The sequence below is a fragment of the Gallus gallus genome, chromosome 3 (assembly GCF_016699485.2).
Source record: "Gallus gallus isolate bGalGal1 chromosome 3, bGalGal1.mat.broiler.GRCg7b, whole genome shotgun sequence".
Taxonomy (NCBI): Eukaryota; Metazoa; Chordata; class Aves; order Galliformes; family Phasianidae; genus Gallus; species Gallus gallus.
This window is the reverse complement of record NC_052534.1, coordinates 67,571,415-67,594,190: the sequence shown is the minus strand read 5'-3', so window position 1 is coordinate 67,594,190 and position 22,776 is coordinate 67,571,415. Positions and strand designations below refer to the sequence as shown.

Sequence of the window (22,776 nt, the reverse complement as noted above, 5' to 3'; positions counted from 1 at the left end):
ATTAAAGCTCCCAGGGAATGCAGAGACCAAGGTGCATATCCAGGCATAACAGTTATTCTGTTTATCACTCAAAGTGGAACACATTTTCTTCTCTGAAGACTGAGGAAAATATGTGCTCACACCTCAAATGCTATGATGCTAATTACCCAAAGAAGAGTAGTGCCATTTTGGTTTTCCCTCAACCAAAAAATTCCAATTCAACAGCAATCCAGGACAGAGGAAGAAGTCAACAAACCAATGTCCGTTCGTATAAATCTATGCAGAACACAGCCCTCAGAAATAAACAGTAGTAAGCCTACAACAACTACATCTTGGACTATACTAGTTCTTATTTACCTCGGTAGTCTGAAGGAGTCCAAGTAACATCACCATTCACATAGCTTCAATTCCCTGGAAGCAGCCTGATTGCCTTTCATGCACACAGCTGTTAAAGACTGCTCCAACAAGCACAGCATCACCTCTTACGTCTGCCACGGCATAGGTTTTAGAGAAAAAACAGACAGAGCTGCAGATGGTGAACTGTTACCTATGAGAAACAAGAGACTCCTAATATCTCCACAAACACTCAGGGATACCCCATCAGAAGTCACTAAGACTGATGAGAACTTTACACTTATGATCTCATAATCGGCCTGGGAATGGACCATGCCACTCATCTGGAAAATCTGAGTTTGGAAAGTTTTTCTGTTTTCATATATAGCAAAGAAAAGCTGAGAGCATACTTCATGGAACTGCAAAGGGACAGAGCAGTAGAGGTCCCAACTTCATGAAACTGAAGAAACTTCCAGAGAAAGAGTAACCAACGGATGAACATTCTGGTCAAGACTTGGTAACTCCCAGAGACCTTTAGATTGCAAGTCAATGTTCCTTTAGAGATAGTGAGGACAAGATGACTTGAGATATTTGTGATGACAAAACATATGTGAAATCAGACTGTGTGATGTGTGTGCATGCACTGTGTCCAAAAAAGAAAAGAAAAGAAAAGAAAAATGGTATCTAAGGCACCTAGTAAGAATTTCTACAGGAACCTGGTGAGTGAAGGACTCAACACCATAACAAGAACTAGTATCTGCTGTTAACTGCCACTTTATAGGTTTTTGTTGGAAGCAGCATCAGTGCTGGTTCCAAAATCATTGCTGAAACACTCAGGAAAAGGAGTACATGTTCACGCTGACTGTCACTCCAGTTTCACTGCCACTATTTCAAGCAGCAGAAAGGATTCGGAGAAAAGTTTAGGCAGTGAAAGCATTTAAGAAAGCATGTTCGCCTTGCAAGAAATGAATTCCTGGAGCTTTTAAAGGCCAGATGCATAATTCTGAGGGAGAACAGGCAGGGGCAGAGCCTAGCATTGAAAGCACCAATCCAGCAACCTGTAGTGCTTCACTTACCAGTTCTTTGGTAAAATAGTACTTTCTGTGATCCATTCTATGCACACATTTGCTGAGTTTGACAAGAAAAGATCTATTTATTTTCTCAGTGTCCACAGGATCTGACCTTGTGAATGCGCAGATAAACTAGACTTAAAAGCAACAAAAGAAACCGCCACCAACAAAAAACGTCAGACAAGTGTCCAAAGGAATCTGCAGAGCAGAGGCAGTGGGTATCAGTGCTAGAGGGTACTCCTGAAACTGGCACTAAAGGAAGAAGAAAAAAAGAAAGATTGAAAACATGAAAGAGAGAAGAAAATAGCTTGCTGTAGTAGAGCCAAGGATATTGATGCCTGAAGAAATGGCATAAGTTTGTTCTTTGGCATCACTTACACTTTCAGCTGCAATATAGAGGCTATGTGAGGAATTTGTTACTCAGTATAAAGCCAAGGAGATTCCTCAGTCCCCAGCCAATGATGTCTGCCAGTGCCAGACATCAACAGCAGAAGATACCCCTTTGGGTACACAGTGAGAGAGCCCAAGCCCATCTTGGTATCTTCAGTTGTAATTTACTTGTTGAATCTAGCTCCAGCTATGAAGCAGAAAGCTATAGGTGTTCAGAAACCATATGATCCTGATACTTCTATTAAAAACCTCAAGCAGCAAATACCAGCAAGCTCCTAACATGACTATCCAGGCAAGATTTGCTCTGAAGGAAGGCAACAGAGAGCAATATCTGTCTCTAACATAATTGCAAGTTTGGAAACGGGTCTTGTAGAACTCTAGGCTGCAGCATCACATCTAAGGTGTTTTCTGATACTATTAGCATGATATATTACAATTAGCTAGATTCTGCCTATATGTAAGTGTGTGTTCTGTGTTCTCTTCAGAAGAGAAAGAACACAAATGAGGTTCAAGTGAATAAAGGATGACACTTTGCTTGAGTATGGGCAATGACATCAATCCTTACACGACACTGCTTGCATAACTTGTTGTGAGCACTGCTCTTCATCAGAGCGTTTGCCGTGGTTCTGTAGCCAAGGAAATATTTACCTAAAGGGTAAGAGACCAGCAGAAAGTTTCAGTTTTAGGAAATCTGTCCAGCAGGTGAAATAGGTCTGTTTATTACGTTGCCACTTCTTTTCTGCATCCTCTTCTGGGAGTACTGGTGCTGAGCTGGAAGTAATGTCAGGTTCCTTTCCCCGCCAATAGCAATGAAATCAGGTTGCTGGGAGCCTGACAGGGAGGTGGCTGTACAGAGAAAAGCATGCCAAGCAGACACTTATAACACTTTCCTGTTTATCTTCTGCATGACTCATAAGGTAACCAGCAGTTACCACAATATCCCTGTGCACAATGGCTTGCAATTCCCCCCCCAGCTGAACATGGATGGTTCACATCTGCAAATTACAAAATGCCAAGCTGGAAGCAGTGCCGGCCACAGGCAGCATATCACTACACCAGCTCTGCTCCTTTAGCTACCTAAACTGTAATCCTCATTATTCTGGAAAAAAGATTGTTCTCTAGTAGCAGGCACCAGTTTTGCTCCATTGTGTATCAGTAAAAACAGATGCAAGCTAAGCAGCTAGCTAATCTATTTTTATGCATTTGGGTCATTGATACATCTAGAGATTGGGAGAATAGGATAAAGAAAACATTGGCAGTTCCAAATTTAGCGTCCTTAAATTTTAGTTATGGATATTGCATTCCTCGTTTATATTGTGATTCAAGATATCAAATAGGGAAAGAAGGTTATGCAGAACACGCCTCATCACAATTTTTTTTTTTTGCAATACAACAGATGTGATACAACCAGATACAACAGACCGATGTAACCCAGCTGCCCACTGTGGGACAGAAGATTTCAAGAGAGCACAAGAGCTGACTCCAACATAAACAGTAGGGAAAAAAAAGATTGGACTGTTGCAATCACTGACAAGTGCTAGAACTTAACTCATGCTCAGATTTCAGAAATGCAGTTAACTCCTACTAAGTACCCTAAAATCAAGCAAGCCATATCCCAGCTAACAGTCCACGATGCAATGTTCACAACGTGTAAGTATCAGGCAATGAAGATGCTGGTTACAGTGCCAGAAATAATATTTCCAGCAAAATATTGTACATAAAGATGAAGTAATTATATGGCATGGTAACAGAAAGAGCTGAATAGTTTACAGCTGAGATGAAACTCTGTAAGAATCAATTTCCAAAAAATACTTTCAAAGCTGGAGCAGTATATAAGCATTAAAGGATCAAGCACATTTCTTCACCGCATATCACCGAGGAATACACTTTGCCTTTGCTATACAACTCTAATACACACACCATATATAACTACACTGTAACCAAGACAGCAGACAAAAACGTACTAAGGGAAAAAGTCCTTTGGTACTTATTCAAGAGAAAGCAGTATGTAAAACATCATTTGTAATACATAAAACAATCGCAAAAGCCCTTTAAGTTCATGATTTTACAAGCTGCCACTTCTCTTTGCTTTCTATAGTACAGAAATCAAAATGAGAAACAAGACAGGATTGAGGAGTACATTTGGAAAAGTACACAGACACAGAACGGTTAAAAAGAGGAAAAATAAGAGTTCCAAGTCAAAGCCAAAGCCCAGAGTGATTTCAGTGGAAGGCGAGACCTGGCTCACTATGGCACAAAATGAAATAAAGCACTGTCATTCCGCTAGTATGCATCAGTTTGCTCATATCTACTCCACAATACAGATTTAAATTGCCACCGAAAATTCATTTAAATGAATGACTCCATAGTTATCACTCTCACAGACAGTAATGAGCCTTAAGTGAACCAGTGCGGATGTATTCAAAGCTGCTTCATTTCTGGAATACCTCGGTAACTCTAAACTAGGTATTATAATTGCTATTGACTTGCTCAAACTTAGATTACTAGGCTAGATTTTCAGCTGGTTGAACTGGCATAGCTCCAATGACGTCCATTTACACCAACTGGCTCATTATTAATTCAAGGTCTTATTTACTCCTCACTGAATACTTCCAATAGTCACCTTCCCAGTGGCAGCTGTAAATGCTCACAAGTTACCTTAACAGTCAGAACCATCATACTCAAAAAGTTGGTCATGAAAACATAATGCTTTTTCTCTCCTTTTATGAGACACACTTAATGAAAACTTTCAAAATCATTTACAAAATCAACCAAAATACTTTCTGTACCATAATTAACTAAATAGAATTATGCTCTCATACAGCATCATTTGCATATAAATATAAAAACATTACAACCCTAAGGGGACATTAAGGATAAAACCAAACGAGAATGGAATTAAATAGCTAAAGGGGCATCACAGCCCCTCCTTAGCAAGCCTCCTATATCTGTCTTCTTTCTTTCTTAATGTCATTTCTGTCCTTCCCTATTCATATTTATTTTCCTTCTCTATTCTGTTGCTTTAAGATTTTATATGTATTTTAAGTATATTATTTGTTTTGGTCTTTTCAGTTTTGAAATGCTATCTGTGCCTTTATATAAAGAATTAGGATATAAACCTGTCACTACATTTGTGTATCTTCCTTTAATGCTCTACAGAGGCCAGAAGCAGAATTAGCTGAAAATACAACAGAGTTCCCTCATCCATTGGCATTCAAGTCTTCAAAAGCCCTTCAAAAATTTTAATTTTACAGTTTTTCAACCAGAGCATTTTAGCATCACTTATTATTTCAGAGGAACAGTTAACCATCAAACACGCACAAAAACACCAACCACTATTTCTAATTAGTGTTGTTACTAGTATTAAATAATTTACTTTAAATACTTAAAAACATATTTAGGAACTGGATGAAGCCAGATTGTATCAGTGACACCCTGAGGTACCTTAGTGACAGACTCAGTAATTCAGCTCACACGTGGGAGGTAAGGAACTTTATTCTACACCATATTGTCAGGGGAAAATATCCTTCAAAGTGGCTGTAGTAAAAATGATCTGCTCAGTGAAACAAACTGGTATTCCGCATGACTGTCAATCTGACTCTGACACTTCTAGTAAGTAGGCATACCTACATTACATCTGAGTAACTCAGAAAAATCCTACTCAATTAATGTATGTACATATCTGATTCTGAGTACCTCTTAACATAAACTTCCAAAAAGATTTGAGTCAAGCTAGGTATTTGATTTAACTGTACCCAGAAACGCCAATTAAGACTTAGGCATGGATATTATACGAGCTACACAACTGGTAGGAAATGGCTTTCACCGTGGAAAGCTTATAATAATCCCATGGAATAAGGATCTGTAATTAGGCAAGTATTGATTTTTCCTTAACAGCTGAGCAGGCCAATAAGATGCTCTGAAATCACCGTGACATTGCCCATCAAATGCATCTGTGCGTATCTAGCTAAAGAAAGTTACCACATACCTGGAATAAATCCCGCTGACCATGTTGTGCTGGAAAGAGAGCTCTGCTGTGCTGGGTCCAGCAGCTTTGGAAATAAGCAATACGACCAAACCTCGCATCTGTAAATTATTTCGACTATCATACACAAAACCCCTGCAAAAAAAATAAAAAATTTTTTAAATTTAAAAAGCAAATTATTTACAATCCATTTTTACTGCTTATAACAAAACACTCAGATCTTGAGCTCCCCTCATTTCTCTAAGTCTCTGATATTCATATTTGCATGAAAATAAGCTGTAAATATTAATCGCAAACTTTTGCCACCCTTCACCTATAACCTACTATTAAATAATAGTACTTCAGAGCAAAGTGAGTATTCAGGATTAAATGCTGTTTATTTCCAAAGGGTAACACACGTCCTGAGCTTCATATATCACAAAATGAGTATATCAAAGTAATGTCCAAGGATTTCAGGGATAGACTTTGTAGACACCGATGAAACAGTAAAATAAGCCAAAACCATAGAAGGTAAATGAAGTAGAGGCAGGCTGTTTTAAACAAAGGAACTGCTTCAGATGCCGCATCCTTAAACTTGGGGTTAGAAGGAAGCCTGTACTGTTTGCTCCCAAAAACATCTGTTGAAAGCAATTCCCTTATATGCATCATTTCAGAATTCCACTTATTTTGAAGCAAGTTTTGCTTTCATTTTGACCACAGCAACCAGTGTCTCAAGCTATATTCTTGCTGTCCTTGTCAAAGCTGCTTTCTACTTCCTATGATCATCAATAAGGCTAAATAGCTACAAGAAAGAATAATATATCCCAGATGCTATTAAATCTGTAAACTGCTTTCCAGAAAGAGCCCTTATTTCCAAAATAATTTAAATATTTGCTAAATAGATAAGAATTACATCACAGATTACTAAGAGCTCCAAGTCACTTCGTCCCATTGTGTAATTTTAGCCCTAATCACTGAAGGAAATCAATCCAGACCAGTCTTTAAAGCAGCTAACTGAAAGGTTAGGATGTCTATCTTGGAAGTGCACTTGAATAAGTAAAACACTGCATGCAAGCTAAAGGTCCATCAGGATTATTTTTTTTTGTTACATTTACACCACTTCACAACACGATAATGTCTTCAGTATAGTATTTCACTTGTTCAGGCTTGTAAATATTTTTTTTAAGGTAATTTAAATATCCTTCCACATGAAAGTTCATGTGCTACTGCGGATAACCGCTCTACTTCTTCTGTCAAGTCTTCCTAACTATTCCCACAGTGACAGAGCAGACCACATGCTTCCAAAAGCTCAGTGGAGAACAAGCTGGCTGGGTGAGCCCGGCCCCACATGGCCAGGCTTGCAGCACCACGCACAGCCATGGCGTGAGGGAAGGCTTCCAAGAGGAACGCACACGCTTATGGCTTGAGACAGCTACAGAGTTTGGTTCAACTGAGTTTTAAGAACCAAGAGGATGCGAAACATTTACAGTCACAGCTGAAGCTTGGCCCAGCAAGCATTAGCCACCAGTCCTAATCTGCAACAATGCAATTTCATGTTAGCCTCTTAATAGTGCAATAAAATGAAAATAGCAATTCACACAACTGTAAAGATAGTGAAAGGTCTAGCAGTAAGATGCGTGAGGGGTGGCTGCGGTCCCTGGGTTTGCTCAGCCCAGAGCAGAGGAGCTGAGGGGAGGCCTCATGGCGGCCGCAGCTCCACACAGGGAGCGGAGGGGCAGCGCTGAGCTCTGCTCTGTGTGACAGCGACAGGGCCCGAGGGAACGGCATGGAGCTGTGTCAGGGGAGGGGCAGTGGGGGTTAGGAAGAGGTTCTTCACCAGAGGGCAGTGGGCATGGCCATGAGTACAAGGAACACTGGGACAATGCTCTTAGACGTAGGGTTTGATTTTGGGTGGTGCTGTGTGGACCAACAGTTGGACTTGGTAGTCCTTGTGGGTCCCTTCCAACTTGGGACATTCTGTGATTCTATGAACACATTACCTTGCTACCTCATGATAGCAAGTCACAAACTAATCGAAATGTTTCTGTAAATTAGGAGAACATGGGTAATCAGTATTTCTGTGGAAGACTAAATTCAGCACAGACGTCAGTATTTAACACAAGGCTCAACTTTCTGAGGAAAATCCACGTCACGGCCATCAGCTCCCACTTCTTCACAAAGATCCCTTGAAAAAAACTGAATACAGCAGCATGACAACTGCTGAAAGGAAGATGCTGTACAGCTTCCCAGCGCAGACAATGATTTCTCTTTGTAAACCACTCACGCAGTGCTTCCCAACCATTGAAAGCCAGGAAAGCTTACAGGGCTCAGATCAGTTCCTAAGACACAGAGAGGTGCTGCAGCATACAACTTTGCTTTGCTCACGGGGTATGTATGGGGAGGGATTTTAAAGGGGAGGAGAAAGCTGCTTACCATTAGCGTATGGTGAATTTCCACCTTACATACCCTCATTCCTCTTAAGCATGCAAAGGAATGGCTACTCTTACCATACTCAAATATATAACTAACAGAATACAGCCAAAACAGTTAAGCTTTTAAAACTCTATAGATTCCCAAAGTCACAGCCACAACAAATATTAAATGACTCAGGAGAAAAAAAAAAAAACAGAAAATACATATAATGAATATATATTACACATACATCCTGTAGTGAGAATTCACAACTGTTTGTGGTGGTGTAAGTACTCCTCTGGCTAGAGCTTCAGCTGACCACATTACTTACAATCAAACAAGTTACACAGCTGATGCAACTAAGTACAAATAGTGTCCTCGTATTTCCTCAACACTGCAATTCCATCATTGAAAAAAAAAAAAGTGATTTCAGGAAAACAAATATATTTATACATATATATTTTCTTTACCCACAGACATATACTGGTAGAACTAGAATGCCTGACATAATACATGCAGGATCCCAAGAGAAAAGAGTTGCTTATTGTTATTATTATTATTGTTGTTGTTGTTTTTAAACAAAGCATAACAAAATTTGCTGGTACTTCAAGTCAGAATGCTTTGGTTTTCCATGCTCAGTGCTCCATGGTTTTCCAACAGACACATTATTACAGAAAGAAGAAAACTGTTCAGACCACCACAAGACTTTAAAGCACCAACCTTTAAACAAGGCACTGCCCAGAGGGACACTGGTGGAAATGAAGTGCTGCAGAGCTTTTAACTTAATAAAGCTTAAGTGAGGAACGAGAGAAAATTCCCTGTACTGAAGATACTTGAATGAATTCATAGCAATAAGGAAAACAATTGTTTTAGAGCTGTTCTGGGGGGTTGCAACCACGCTCAAAAGAATGCCTCGCATTTTTAGCAGAATGTTATTAATGAGAACTGCAGATGTTGGGGGGGGGGGAATAGGACGTAAAAATTACATAGTGTAATAGTAAGGAGCAACACGTCTGTCATTTCTACACCTAGTCATATAGACTAAATCCAAATCCATATGGTTTGGATGCAATTTTAGGCAGACTTTTCTATGAATTACCAGACCCACATTCAAAGTCTAATTCCCTTCAAAACATGACTGAGGCTGTGTTACTGACATGTAACATATCCGTACTAAAGCAAACCGCATGAGACTTGAAACAAATAAAGCCTACGGTGATCATCCTTTAGAGGCTGGAAACTACTGCAGCTACTTGACATGGCTTCAGGGGTCACATTCACATTCAGAATTAAGCTCCCAAGAGATATTCCGCACAAGCAACAGCTACACAAAAGTCTTCCAGATGGTGCAATTAGTCTTGATGGGTATGTGGCAGGAGACAGGTGCCCCTAGGGAAAAAAAGTGAACTAAAAGCAACCCAAGTGAAATTGTGCACACACACACACACACACAAAGATGCTTCAAGCTCAGCCTCTTTCAGCAAACCTCTGCTGAACACAAGTGTTCATGTACATGCACAGTGTAGTCCCACTCCCCTCCCCCCAGAAAAAGAAATAGGAGCGTCATTTTGCTTGCTGTGCAGTTACAGGCTGGCTATGTTGCAAATCGCATATTACATCTTCAGGGGACCTCACGTCAAAAAAAGCGGGTACGTCAAACACTGCAACAATCCAGCTTTGCAAAACATTAAGAATTTCGGGGGAGGTGCGGAGTGAGCATTTACTCGAGATATTATCCATGCGACAGGATAACCCGTCAGCAAACGCGGATTCATGGTTTTAAACAGAGCATTGTTCACAAAAAACGTAATCTGAAAGCACAGGGGAGAAGAGCCCAGCTCTGAAACATGCGCAGTGTGACACCATCCAGACACCAGGGACTCACACCACCCACTCCAGCAATGACACTGGCTAATAGCTAATGCGCTGCAAATTACACCTCCTACTACCAGAGTCCGTCTGCTGCAGAGAATAAATCAAGCAAACATGAGCATTTCCTTTAATGCTTTGTGTATTTTTTCCACATGTGCAGCCATTTCAGTACGTTCTGCAGTTGAAATACTAACCTCTAGTAAGTGCCAGGCTTAACTCCTGCATTAATCTACGTCTCTATAAATAAATAAGTAATAAACAGAGTACTGATTGCAAGCACCACTCCTACTTCTGAGTAATGTTGATTAAATACCGTGAAAATTTAAAGTTATTTGCATTATAGCAGGTCCTCAGACAAATACAGCTAGTGTTCTTTTTTCATTACATTATACCCAGAATTTGAACTATAAGAAACATGGAAAATAGAGCGGTGACTGTAAAGAAGAGGTGGATGTGGGTGAAACACGGGAGGGGGAAAAAGCCACACTAAGCCAACTATGAAGTCAACTGAATGAATGTGGATGTATAAGAGATCAAATCTATATGTGGGAGTGTTAGTTCCAATGTAATCGCTAAGAACACAGGAAGACCTAATTAAAACAGATATGATGAGGTATTTTACAGTGGTCAAAAAGAGAGTTGTTAAATGTTTGGTCAAACATTCTTTCCGTTTCCCAAACGTTCTCCTCATTGCCAATGCAAGAAGGCAAGGCTCGCTCTGCAGCCCTCCCATGAGTTACCCAGCAGACCCCCAGGACGACCTTCTCTCACAGCCCAGATGGGTGCTCCAATCACTGCCCTGATGGTTAGGGGCTAAGTGAACAAACGGCTGTTCTTCTCTTCTCTTTTGGTGATTCTGCCCTTTCCACACGTTTTATTGATGGTGTCCCACTGACAGAATTGTTCATCTTGTCTTGGGTCATACATAAGATCTGTTTATCTACATGGGGATGAAATCCAGCAAAAGATACTGGGTGCTGAGCAGCCATTCCTCAGCCCCCACCACATAGATGTTGAACAAAAGGAGGGGAAAAAAATCACCTGTTTACATAGCACTAATAAAAAGCAACTGGAAAAGGACTGTAACAACCACAATCAATTATGCTGATGAAAAAGATTTATAAACCTGGGATAATGTCTTTGAAAAGCACAGGCTAGTATTAGGCTGAAATAAAAACTGTTCTGAAAAAGAAACATCTCAATTCTGCCAGACAGTCTCAGATGTGACAACATAAACACAGATTAGATCTGTAACACCTAGGGAAAGCAACACCTATTCTGTTCAAGACAGAAAGATGATCAGACTGTACACGTGGTTACAGGTGCAACTATGTTTAAAAAACGTTTTTCCAAAATTAATTATAACTGATGATGCTGTATTTAGTGCCAGAAGTAAATGACAGGGCTATTTGGTGAGAATATTGGCTACTTTATTAGAAATGTAAGAGTTCTACTAGCCTCGGGGCTTTTATCCAATTTGCTTTATTAATGACCAGTCAGAAGTAAATAAGAGAAAACTCTCCTGACATATTCATTTTCTTAATGGATGCTAAACCACTCTATTACAGCTATACTTCTTTGAATCACATGATTGACCATATGACCACACTCAAACAGGCATATACTATTTAATCATCTATATTGTTTATGTTAACAGCAGTCTATAGTGACTTATTTTCACCTCCTGAAGTTTCAAGTATATATTAAATAACCCTCTAGACAACATATCTTCAAACACATTAAAAATACTCGTAAATTGGAAAAAAAAAAAAAAAAAGCCAGCCTTTAGAAGGGCATCAGCCTTATCATGCCACATGTTTTGAGCATAGTTATCACAGAATGGCTCGGGTTGGAAGAGATTTTAGAGCCCACCCAGTCCCACTCCCCGCTGTGTGGCAGGGCTGCCGCCTCCCAGCTCAGCTGCCCAGGGCCCCATCCAACTTGGCTTTGAGCACCTCCAAGGATGGGGCACCCACAGCTTCTCTGTGCAGCCAGGTCACAGATAGGGAGACTGACTAAAGAACATTCAACATACATTAAAATTACAGCTTATAGGAAATGTAGGTGTTTAAGCTGGAGTTGGACTCTATGATCTGTGTTGGTCTCTCCCAGCTCAGGATATTCCGTAATTCTTTCTGGAGCTGTTACTTACACCTATTTCTTCTGGCTTCAGTATATATCCCATATACTGTTGTACTTCCAAAAATAAAATTCCAACACCTTTTAAAACACAGCAATGATCACAAATGATGGAACCTTCTAGAAAACTCTAGAAATCGAAAGTTGAAATAAATTTGTGGAGATTCAAATGGGCAAAGCCTCACAAAAGTCAAATGCCATCAAAAAAATGTTAATTTTAAAAGCTATGGGTTTGGGGGGGGGGCAGTGCAAAGCAAATACTGATACTTGATGATAGTTCCCTGCACATAGCAGGGGGTTGAAACTCGATGATCATTGTGGTCCTTTTCAACCCAGGCCATTCTATGATTCTATGATGGCTAATTGGCAGTTTGCTGTCTTTGAACATTTATGGCTCCTACAAATTGATACAGCATTTGAATTGGTAAAATATTTCTTTTCCTTGGAGCCTTTAGAACCTCATTCAAACCTGAGCGTCAGTCTGCCATCCACTGCTACTGACTTAGTGGGCTTCCCAAAGGCAGAAGTTACGTGAATCGTTACCACAATGACACACCCATGTACTTTTGTTTTATAGTTTCTGATATACTGACTTCATTTACAACAGGTTAGCCCTAAAGATCAATGGGAAGAATTCTTGTTAAAAACAAACAAACAAAAACAAACAGTTCTGGGCTCCTAATTTTCCACAACATTTATTAGCAGCTGAGTAGCAGGAAGATAGAGCTTCACTAGGTAAGAAGAAGAGGACAACTAGATTTTTTCATGAGTTGAAAAAGCACAGCACTGGGTTAACTAAAGTTTCAATATAACTGGCTGCAGGTTGCATGGTCATTTAAGATCAGAAAAGAAACTACATTGAAAAAAAAAAGATCCTACAATAAAAATACCAGGCATCTATAACCACACATTATCTCAAAGATACTGATTACTCAGAAAAAGTTTTACTTACAGATTTGTTATAATAACACTACCTTCCCCCCATCAGATGAGTGTTAGAGGTGGGCAAAAGGACTACCTTAAGGTTGACATGAAGACACCACAGGGCAAAAAAAAAAAAAAAAAAAAAAAAAAAGTAGTATTTTTAAGCCAACTGCCAACCTTTGCTGGTTTTCCTGGTCAGTGTTTGGCTTGATCTTGGAACGTGATGTGGATAACAGGCAAGCTAATACCAAAAAAAGCAGTCAGTGTCTGAGTGCAATTACTCTGACCAGCAGTTGCTTGCAGGTCTGGCACCCCTATTTTTCTAACCACAAATACTTAGACAGAAGCCTAATTTTTGTGTGTCTGATTTCTCCGTCAATATTTACTTTATTTAAACTCGGTGGGAGGTACAGCACCCCACCGCCAACCAGTATCAACAAGCCTACTCAAGCACAAGGCTACCTTTCTGAAAAGACGCAAGAATATTCTGCTAAGTGAAAGGAATATAAAGATTTTGGAAGAGTTCTCTGAGTGACAGAAATATCATTAGCTTCACAAGGATGATGATTTCAGACACCTCTGGAGGCCCAGTGTCACTTCGGCAATATTGTAACAGCAAAGCCTGTCATAAAGATGTATTTCGTATTAAATAAACTCTACTAGGGAAACGCAACAATGAAATAGGTCGGCTCCTGGCCGTTATCTCACAAAGAAAATGCTCATAAATAAGGTGTTTTACAAATCTATGAAATAGAGAAAGACAAAAATGTTGGGACACGCATTGTCATGATAGAATGATCTGAATAGTTCTTAAATCTTTTGTGCTCAGCAATATTTCTAAACAACTTAACTGATCTTCAGCACTATTGAGATGGACTACAGATATGTAATCTCTAAAAGCACTGACGGCTCATCAGTAGCAGTGAACACGACATTCAAGCTCTGTGCTTCAGAAGATTTTCTTCACTTAGTCCAAGTCGTTTAATCCAAATTCACCAAGAACCCTGTAAACACGGATCTTCCTTTTAAAGAAAAAGAAACAGAAGTTGTTTTAAGTGGTTGAAAACCAACCGGCACCAATAATCTGACTGCAGCACCTTTTCTAAAGGCTTTACATTTGTCACTACCTACTGAAGTTAAGTGCTTATACACAGTAAAAGCCTTTCATAAACTCGAAAGGAAGCAGAACAACAACAAAAACAACTTAAACCACAGCGGAGAGCTGAGACAGAACGCAAGGCAGCAACATGTACACGCAGTTAGAAAAGGGAAGGAATATAAATATTCTGCGATACTATAGTAAATGTACATTCTTCCAAATACCACACATTGAGGACTTCTCAGTGGCTTCTTTCATAAATTTAACTGGAAAACAATTTTAAGCCAACAGTGGAGAATACAAACCCAGACCATAACTCTTACTACTATTATCTTAGTTACATTTTTTCTCTAGATTACTCATTCTAGAGGGTCACTTTTCAGTGAGACCCAAGTGGGCAGCTGTGATCATTGATTTATTCTTTTTTTAATCCGGTAGTAAAAATTCTTATTTTGACCTTTACCCAAATTCTGTAGGATCACTCCATGTTGTCAGTACAGCAATGAGGACTGTTCACGTGAACAGGAGAAACTCATCTGACAAAGATAAACGCGACACACGACAAATATCTGCCTCCTTTTCCTGGATCATTGCTAAGCATCAAATGAAATCATTAAGTTACAAATGGCACTCCTTAAATTAATGAAGTAATGAAACAAAATACAGTGCAAAAACTCTGAAAGCATATTACAGCAAAGCAATTGTTAGGAAAAAAAGAATCACTTGAGAACTTTAGAGATTTCCTATTCTTTCTCTTTCAGAAAAGACAAGACTTTAGAAAGCTTGAGAATTTAAGCAAACACTTGTGGTTTTGGAAATGCTGGTTTCCACGGCAACCAGTAAGGTCTTCTTTATATAGCATTATAAACAGATGGTAAAGACTGGTCATGTTTGCTTCTTTGCCAGCATATCAATAGAACTGCTGTGCTACTCGATCTAACGTATTAGAGTTATTAAGTAACTAGGGTATTTGAGCAACAAAATCTACAAATCAGACATGCTTAACTAGTGCCTTTTCTTTCCATAAACACATGAAGAGCCCCAACAGTAAAGTCACTGTAGTCTATACAGTCAGACTTCCTTGGCAAAGCTTTCTATAAATGTTTTCTCAGCACTTGCCATGCAGGGTACATTACTACCACAAATATGTATCTGACAGGGATTGAAATAATGAGTTTGAACAGGAAATAAAAGTGTCACTGTATTTACACCTACTGGTAGTAAAGTGTGCTTCAGAATTATGTTCTTGTTATATTACATTTGGAATTGTTCGAGAAGACATAGCAAACTGTAAACTCACCTTCCTTATGTCTCAATAAGCAGAGGTTTTTCTGGCAGGTGATTTGTAAAATATAAAGAATCCCATTTCTTTACATTTTAATCCTTCAATTGTAGCTACAGTATACAGTGTGCAAGTGTTTTTGTTTTACAGACGGCTGGAAGTATCACGGGAATGTGACTGGGTACTGAATCTGATTTGGTACCTCTCTGGGAACGTCTGAAGCAGTTGCTACCAGCAGTGCATGCTAACAGAGATTCTTGCCATTGCATTCAGCTTATTCCTCCTGTGTTTTGGCTGTGTAACGTGTCTCATGCCATAACTCAGGTAAAAAAAAGAAGGAAAAAAAAAAAAAGGAAAACAGGAAAAAAGGGAGATGCAGAACTCCTATGGTGTGTTGACCACTCCAGGAGTCCAACTCAGGCATTTTAGATCTAAGTACTACCTGTAACCAGATTAAAAACTACTTTATAAACAAATTATTAAAAAAAAAAAAAAAGATGCAGCTCCCACTGCAATAAAGCAGACTCGTGCTGTTTTCCAATTTCAATCAGTGCTTGCACAGGAAATTCACATATAACAGTTAAAAATAGATAGAATTTTTTTAAGTCTGATTGTTTTTGTTGTTGCTTTTGGTTTTTTTTTTTCTCCACTAAGCAGTAGTTTAACAAAAAGACAAGAAGCAACGGGCAGAAGCTGAAAGAGAAGAAATGTCATTTGCATAGGAGAATTTTTGTTTGCTAATTCTGAGTGTGATCTTACACCAGAACAAGCTGCCCCAACTCAAAATCCCATGGGTCACAACCATGAGCAACCTGTTCTAGAGGACTGTGCTCTGAGCATAGGGGTGCATGCTGAACTAGCTGGTCTACAGAGGGCTCTTCCAAAGTCAGTGACTTTGTGCCTTTATTTACAGTGCAAACATTTACTATTCGACCCACTTATGTGCATTAACCATAAAGCTGAATAACAAGGGCATATGTGTTTTGAAAGTCTGGTGAGAATGCAAAAGAGTGCGCAACTGTTGGAAAGAAGAAACGGGCCTACTGGGATGAGAGTCAGCATCCACTGGAAAAAATATTAAGTGCTAGAGCATCTCTCTCCTATTCAATAGCCATACCATTTAAAATTTTAATGAGTGCTATGCTTATGAAGGGAAAAAAAAAAAATGGAACTTTTAATCCCATTCTTCCTTGAGTGAAATTAAAAAAAAAAAAAGGTATGTGCATTAAAATGCATCTGAATAGCAGTTTCAGAGTGAAAAGGTACACTGATCCTAGAGAGAAAGACTACTGAAACCGAGCACAAGCTTTTACATTCATTCTGTATTTTACTGCTTGCTACTTAGCTATTTATTTTTTTTCTAAATGCTTTAAAAGAGCACTTTGAAAAATCTAAAATTTCTATAGCTGACAGAGACTAGAAGAAGAAATTATTTTGACTTTATTAACAACAGAACTGCATTAATTGCGACCCCACCTGCATTCAGCTCCTGGGCTCAGAGCATAAGAAAGGCTTGGACTTGTTGGAGTGAGTCTAGAGATGAAGAGGATGTTTAGAGGGCTGGAGACATCAGATAGATGGCCTACACGAATGACAAGTAAAGACTTTTGACAAAGTCATGTAGCAACAGGTCCAAGAGGAATAGCTTCAAACTAAAAGAGGGGAGATTTAGGTTAGCTGTTAGTAGGAAATTCTTTACTCAGAGGGTGTTGAGAGGCTGGCACAGCTGCACAGAGAAGCTGTGGATGCCCCATCCCTGGAGGCACTCAAGGCCAGGTTGGATGGGGCCCTGGGCAGCCTGAGCTGGTGAGGAGAGCAGCCCTGCCCACAGCAGAGGGTGGGACTGGGTGGGCTTTAAGGTCCTTTCCAATCCAACCCATTCTGTGATTCTAAGTGTCACTTCTTGCTGTACGTGAAAACATACATTTAAGAAAAAAAAACAAAAACAAACAAACAGCTGGAGGTACAAAGGTAAAACCTTTAAGAATTGCAGATCAATGAGATTCCAATTTAGCAAAATTAAATTTAAAACATTTTAAAAACCCAACCAGTCAGTTGGCTGAGTTTTAAAAAGCAAAATAAGATTTGGAACAGAATATAGAGTGAAGGGCAAAAACAGGGCCCGTGTCATTCAGAAGGATTCTAGGCTTCACATGCATGACACAACCTAACCCTCATGCTGACTGCTTTATTTACAGAAGACATGACACAAAAAGATAAACCACAACTTAAAAACAGTACACTGACACAAAGAGATGGAGTTTCTGAGATAGAGCTATGCAGTTATTCTGGAACAGCACTAGTGGTACCGATCACCTCAATTTTTCCTGGACCGCCTGGTGCCAGAATCTGAAGGACAAAGTTAAGGATCGTAGTCTGGAGGAATTACTGGAGTCCATGAGGGAAAAAAAAATGGCAAGAGAAAACAAGGCAGGAATGTGAAGCAGGAACCTCATTTCTCTCCACTGGAGTGACCTCGGCTGCATGGCAAACATGTGGAGAGCAGCGCTGCTAACAGTGAAAAGAGCTACAGCAGAGCTGCCAAAAAAGGAGTGCACCTTACTAAAATGTTATTCTTGGAGAAGAATCAAGAAAAATGAAAAAGAAAAAAAAAAAATGAATGACATGCTAGACTTGTCACTTTGCTTTAAAGAAGCCTATTTACAACTTCAGGTGCCTACAGTACAAGGAAAACTGTTACTCGCTACATAGCCAGGCAACTTGGAAAGACTTCCAAGACAAATATCCAAAGATAAAAGGTAAAATAGAGGAATCTTCTTCAGGCTTCTTCTGAAAAATCAACATTTTCCAAGGTCCATCACCTAGGGGAAACTTCAGATCTACAGAGCTACAGGTGAAGCTGCCAGAAACAAAATTACTCCATAATTAAAAGTCTCAAGGAAAGAAATTGAAAGTTGCTGATTTGATCCTGCCTCCAAGACATGCAGGGGCAAACAAAAAACAAAGGTCCTGACAAAGGAATACAGAGCTGATGTTAAATCTTTCTTGAGACAAAAGATGAAATGGGAATGAGGAGGCAGAAATTTCTGGCTATGATTTCCAGGGAAGATAACCAACATTTTTACACAGTTTATAAAAATATGGAGATTATCCAAGCACACCTGGAATTTTATTCTACCATAGCACTCATTTTGCTACGTAGCTCTAAACAACACTAAAAGTTCCCATTAACAGCAACTCAGAATAGAACTGGCATTATTAGCAGTAGCTTATCTTCAGCAAATGACACAATTTATCTTGCATGAAAGATGCGGCCTTAAATTCCAATATGAAGTTCAGCTTATTTTGAAGAATACTTGTTTCTTCTTTGAAGATCTGAAAGACTGCTTCTGCTTAATACTTTCATCTATAAAAAATGCAACTCAACACTGGGATAAAAATATCTGAACTCTCTTATCTTAGGAAAAAAAGAACGTAATTGGTCTGGAACAAAGTTCAACAAGACATGACTTGCACCCATACAGTGCGATGTTATCCAAACCGACATCTTACCATCCAACCATCACCTTACTGACAGAACATATCAAATGCTTCTGAAAGCAAACATGATGACAAGACGACACTTTTCTATATTATTGGTTATATAGTTCACCACTGGAATGAAGAAAAAAATAAAACAGCACCAAAAAAATGCCCCAGAAAACCTTTCACAACTTCTGCACAGAAGCAGCAGTGCTGCATCTCATCTGTAGAAAGAGTTACATGAAAACTGAATCCCAGATTTCAGGACCTGTCTTAAACTTCTATCCCAGAAATAGAAGTCTCTGTGCAACAGCATTTCACAAATTACTCATCAACATCAGTAGAGTGCTTACTTGCAGAAAAAATAAGGTCCTACTTTCCTCTTAACATTGGTTTTCCCTGCTCCAGTTGTTCAGCTGTTAATTTAGCTGAACACCAACTAAGTCTGATCTCACTTATTCCACAAGAGTCGGAGGAAAACAAAACAGAAGTCCTAATGCACACACTTCTTGATGTGGCTTGACTTGATTAACCACCACAGCTACATTCAACTACGTCCTGACTACGACCTGCAACTACACACCTTCCTGTAAGAAAACCTGAATGAATTTCAGGAGAAAGCTACCATCCGTGCAGAACCAAACAGCCCTGAAACCCTCGCATCAATTTCTACTTCATTCTGTCAGATGTTAGAAATGACCATTTTGTACTCATCATACACAACATTATTCAACTACTTGAGGAGCTTGAGCTTCATACCATGAATTACACTCTCTAAAAAACTTCAGGGAAAAAAAAAAACAGCAGTAAGGTTGCTTGCTCAAAGTTTTAAATCTGTGATCAGTGCTGGCCTGATCTATTCCTCTATGCTGCTATCTTTGGTTGAAACAAAACCATGCATTCAAATAAAATTTCCTCAGTGCTACACCACACATAATGGTACTTCTTACCTCCAACATATATAAGTCACTATGAAAGCCTCCTCTTTATGTGCATGGAAAATAAAACAGATAAAAAAAGCACAACGATTCTATTTGATAGAGGAAATTCTCAGCTACAAAACACTCTTTTACAACATAGTCACCACCACTAGCTATGCATTTTTGCCAGCAATGAACAAGAATCTGCACGCCACGCCTGTAAAAATCCACACCAGTGGACGTGAACCACTGTTTCACGTCACGTCATTGCTAGAAGAATGTTGCCCAAGCAGTTAACAAACTGCTTGTTCAGCCTGAACAAACGGAAATCAGAATGTGCTAAATCTGGACTGTACAGTGGTTGAGGCAGGATAGTCAAGACTGGCAACGTTCTCCATGGTCTTCAAAGTGGTACGGGGCTCAGCGTTCCAGTATCACAAGAAAAAGGTTGTTTTCTTCTCTGACCTGACTCCGGAAGCTCAAGCATTCGGCTTAGTCATCAGCTGTGATGCAATCAGAGTTGGTTTGTCCAGGAAATCCAGAAGGATCACCCCCCTCCTATCCCAAAAGACAGTGCACATGACCTTACCTGCTGAGGACTGGCTCTTGAACTTCTTTGATGGTGAATTCACACACTGCGACACTATGGACTGCTGTTTTGACTCTGGCTCATGGTGGTGACACCACATCTCATCACTGGTAATGATGCAATCCAAGAAACTGTCATCTTCAGCCTCGTATTGATTCAATAGCCCCTGACGAACTCACACACAGTATTCTTTCAATTCCTGTGTGAACATTCGTAGGACCCACCTGGTGCAAACTTCATGACATTCCAATGTTGCCACCATCACTTCCAATGCACTGAAGCTGATATTCAGTTCTATACACAGTTCTCTGACTGTAATCTGTGGATGAGCTGATTGAGATGCTCTTTATTTTGTGGTGTGACATCTGTGTATGTTTGCCTTTCATGTCGTTGTTGCCACTGCTGAAACGCACCACCCACTGCCTCACTGTGCTCATATCCACTGTTTGATCTCCAACGTTCATCACGTCAGTGTCAATGGGTGTCATTTTTTCTGCATGGAGGAATTCAGTGACACACCTTTGCTGTATACACGCTTCCATGTCAGACACCATTCTGTCAGACTGCCCCTCTGCTGCCATCAGTCACACAGCAACAACATGTAATGGGATGTTGGCACGAAGGTTCAACATCTACTGCCGTACCACCACCATCCACCTCTGACATCATGGAACAGCATAATAAAATAGGGCATATTACTTTCAGAGCAGCCCTCACAGATGTGAAATTTTCTTTTAGAAGACAAACACTAAGGCAAACATTTCAGACAAAAATGCCTACAAGGTATCTGACCTAGAAAAATAAAAGTACATATTTATGAAAAAATTAAGAAAGAGAACAAGACAAAGAGGCACAGTTTAAAGAAGTTTTTGTGTTTTTTTCCTCCTACATTATCCTACATTTGAAGGATAGAATCTAACTTTGGATCACAGTCAAAGTGCTTTGGCAAACTTGCTAACCTTCCACCAAAAAACCAACAGTCCAGTTATACTTTAACTGTAGTATGCTGGCAAGTTCTTTAGTATAACAAAACGTGTTCTCTACCATGCCAACAGCGGGATACATTTTAATACTTCAAGGAACCATATGCACTTCCCTTGGGATTTGTTAGCACAAGAAAAAAGAAAAAGGTCGTTCTCATAAGTGAGCCTAATTTGCACATACGCATTTGCAGCCAAGGAATATGTTTGTGTGCTACAAACTTTTTCCCCATCCCACTAAACATTTTTTCTTCCTTACTCAAGTTAAGCACACTTCATCTGTGATTTCAATTTGCCACTGAAAAAAAGTGTATGCGAAATGAGCTGCAAAATTACAGGATCATAAAACGATGTCGATTTAAATGTCAAAATGTAAATGAAAAACGTACAGATATCTTAAAAGCATGTCACTAGAATTATATATTAGAGCTTTTTTTTCTTTAAAAAAAAAAAAGTACCACTACAATTATAATACAACATTTTCAACATTTTCCTTTACCTATGAACTGTGCTCCTGCAAGTTGGCAAATACTGCTTCTAGCATCGTTAGATGCCATTCCAAAACAAATTCTAGGATTTCGTTCACTCTCTTCATTAGACTACAAAGCAGCCAGTTAGAATGCTACAACTTTCTAGTGCCTCTGTGTTTGTGCTCACATGTCTCCTTTCTGCTGATGAGGTCAGCCACAGCGGATCTTGAGGTTTCTAAAACGAAATACGATTAGTATTTTGTGGTGAAACGTCAGTGATCAGAAATAAAGAAAAGGCAGAAAATACAGAAACTGGATTCTCCCTGACAAAAACAGTATCAGATTCTGTATCTTCCAATTGTTGTTTTTTCCCTTCTATTCTAGCTACTCATTCCCCAAGTATAATAATAAAAAAATAAAATAAAAAAAAATAAAAAGGGCCTTCTTTCTTACAAATTTTAGCAGGGGCATGAAACCCCGCTATCAGGAAACTGAAAACACTTACTCTACTGGAAAATATAAAGTAGAAACCATACAAAAATTTCCAGATATAACGTAGTCTGACCCAGAGGCAAGAAATAATGCAGATAAATGGTCTATACGTACATTTCTGCCCATCTGCGCTTATTCTCAGCAGCCAAACCTCAGAAGGGGTCTCCTGCCACAAACGTTACTCAGTCTCACAGAAGAAAAACAAACAAAAACAAAACAAAACAAGAAAAAAGGAAATAAAGAAAGCCACCAAGAACACACATACTGTATTTTATAACCAATATGATCTTTTAGATGAACCTGCAAAAGCAAGTGATAAAAAAGGCCATTAATACCCATTGAGGCTTAGCCCAACTCTTCCGTCCAACCTGATAGGCA

The 22,776-nt window shown here is 39.4% G+C and overlaps 1 protein-coding gene and 1 long non-coding RNA gene across 2 annotated transcripts in view; one reads left to right on the top strand and one right to left on the bottom strand.

Moving 5' to 3' along the window:
• PDSS2 (prenyl (decaprenyl) diphosphate synthase, subunit 2) overlaps positions 1 to 22,776 on the bottom strand; it is a 114,000-nt gene that overhangs the window by 60,627 nt on the left and 30,597 nt on the right. The window contains exon 2 of the mRNA NM_001318441.2: positions 5,761 to 5,892. Coding sequence (NP_001305370.2) covers positions 5,761 to 5,892 — 132 coding nt within the window. The remainder of the gene's footprint in view (positions 1 to 5,760; positions 5,893 to 22,776) is intronic.
• LOC121110214 lies at positions 483 to 4,061 on the top strand. The gene is made up of 3 exons (XR_005858285.2): positions 483 to 1,031; positions 3,169 to 3,422; positions 3,871 to 4,061. It is a non-coding gene; the product is annotated as an uncharacterized LOC121110214 (long non-coding RNA).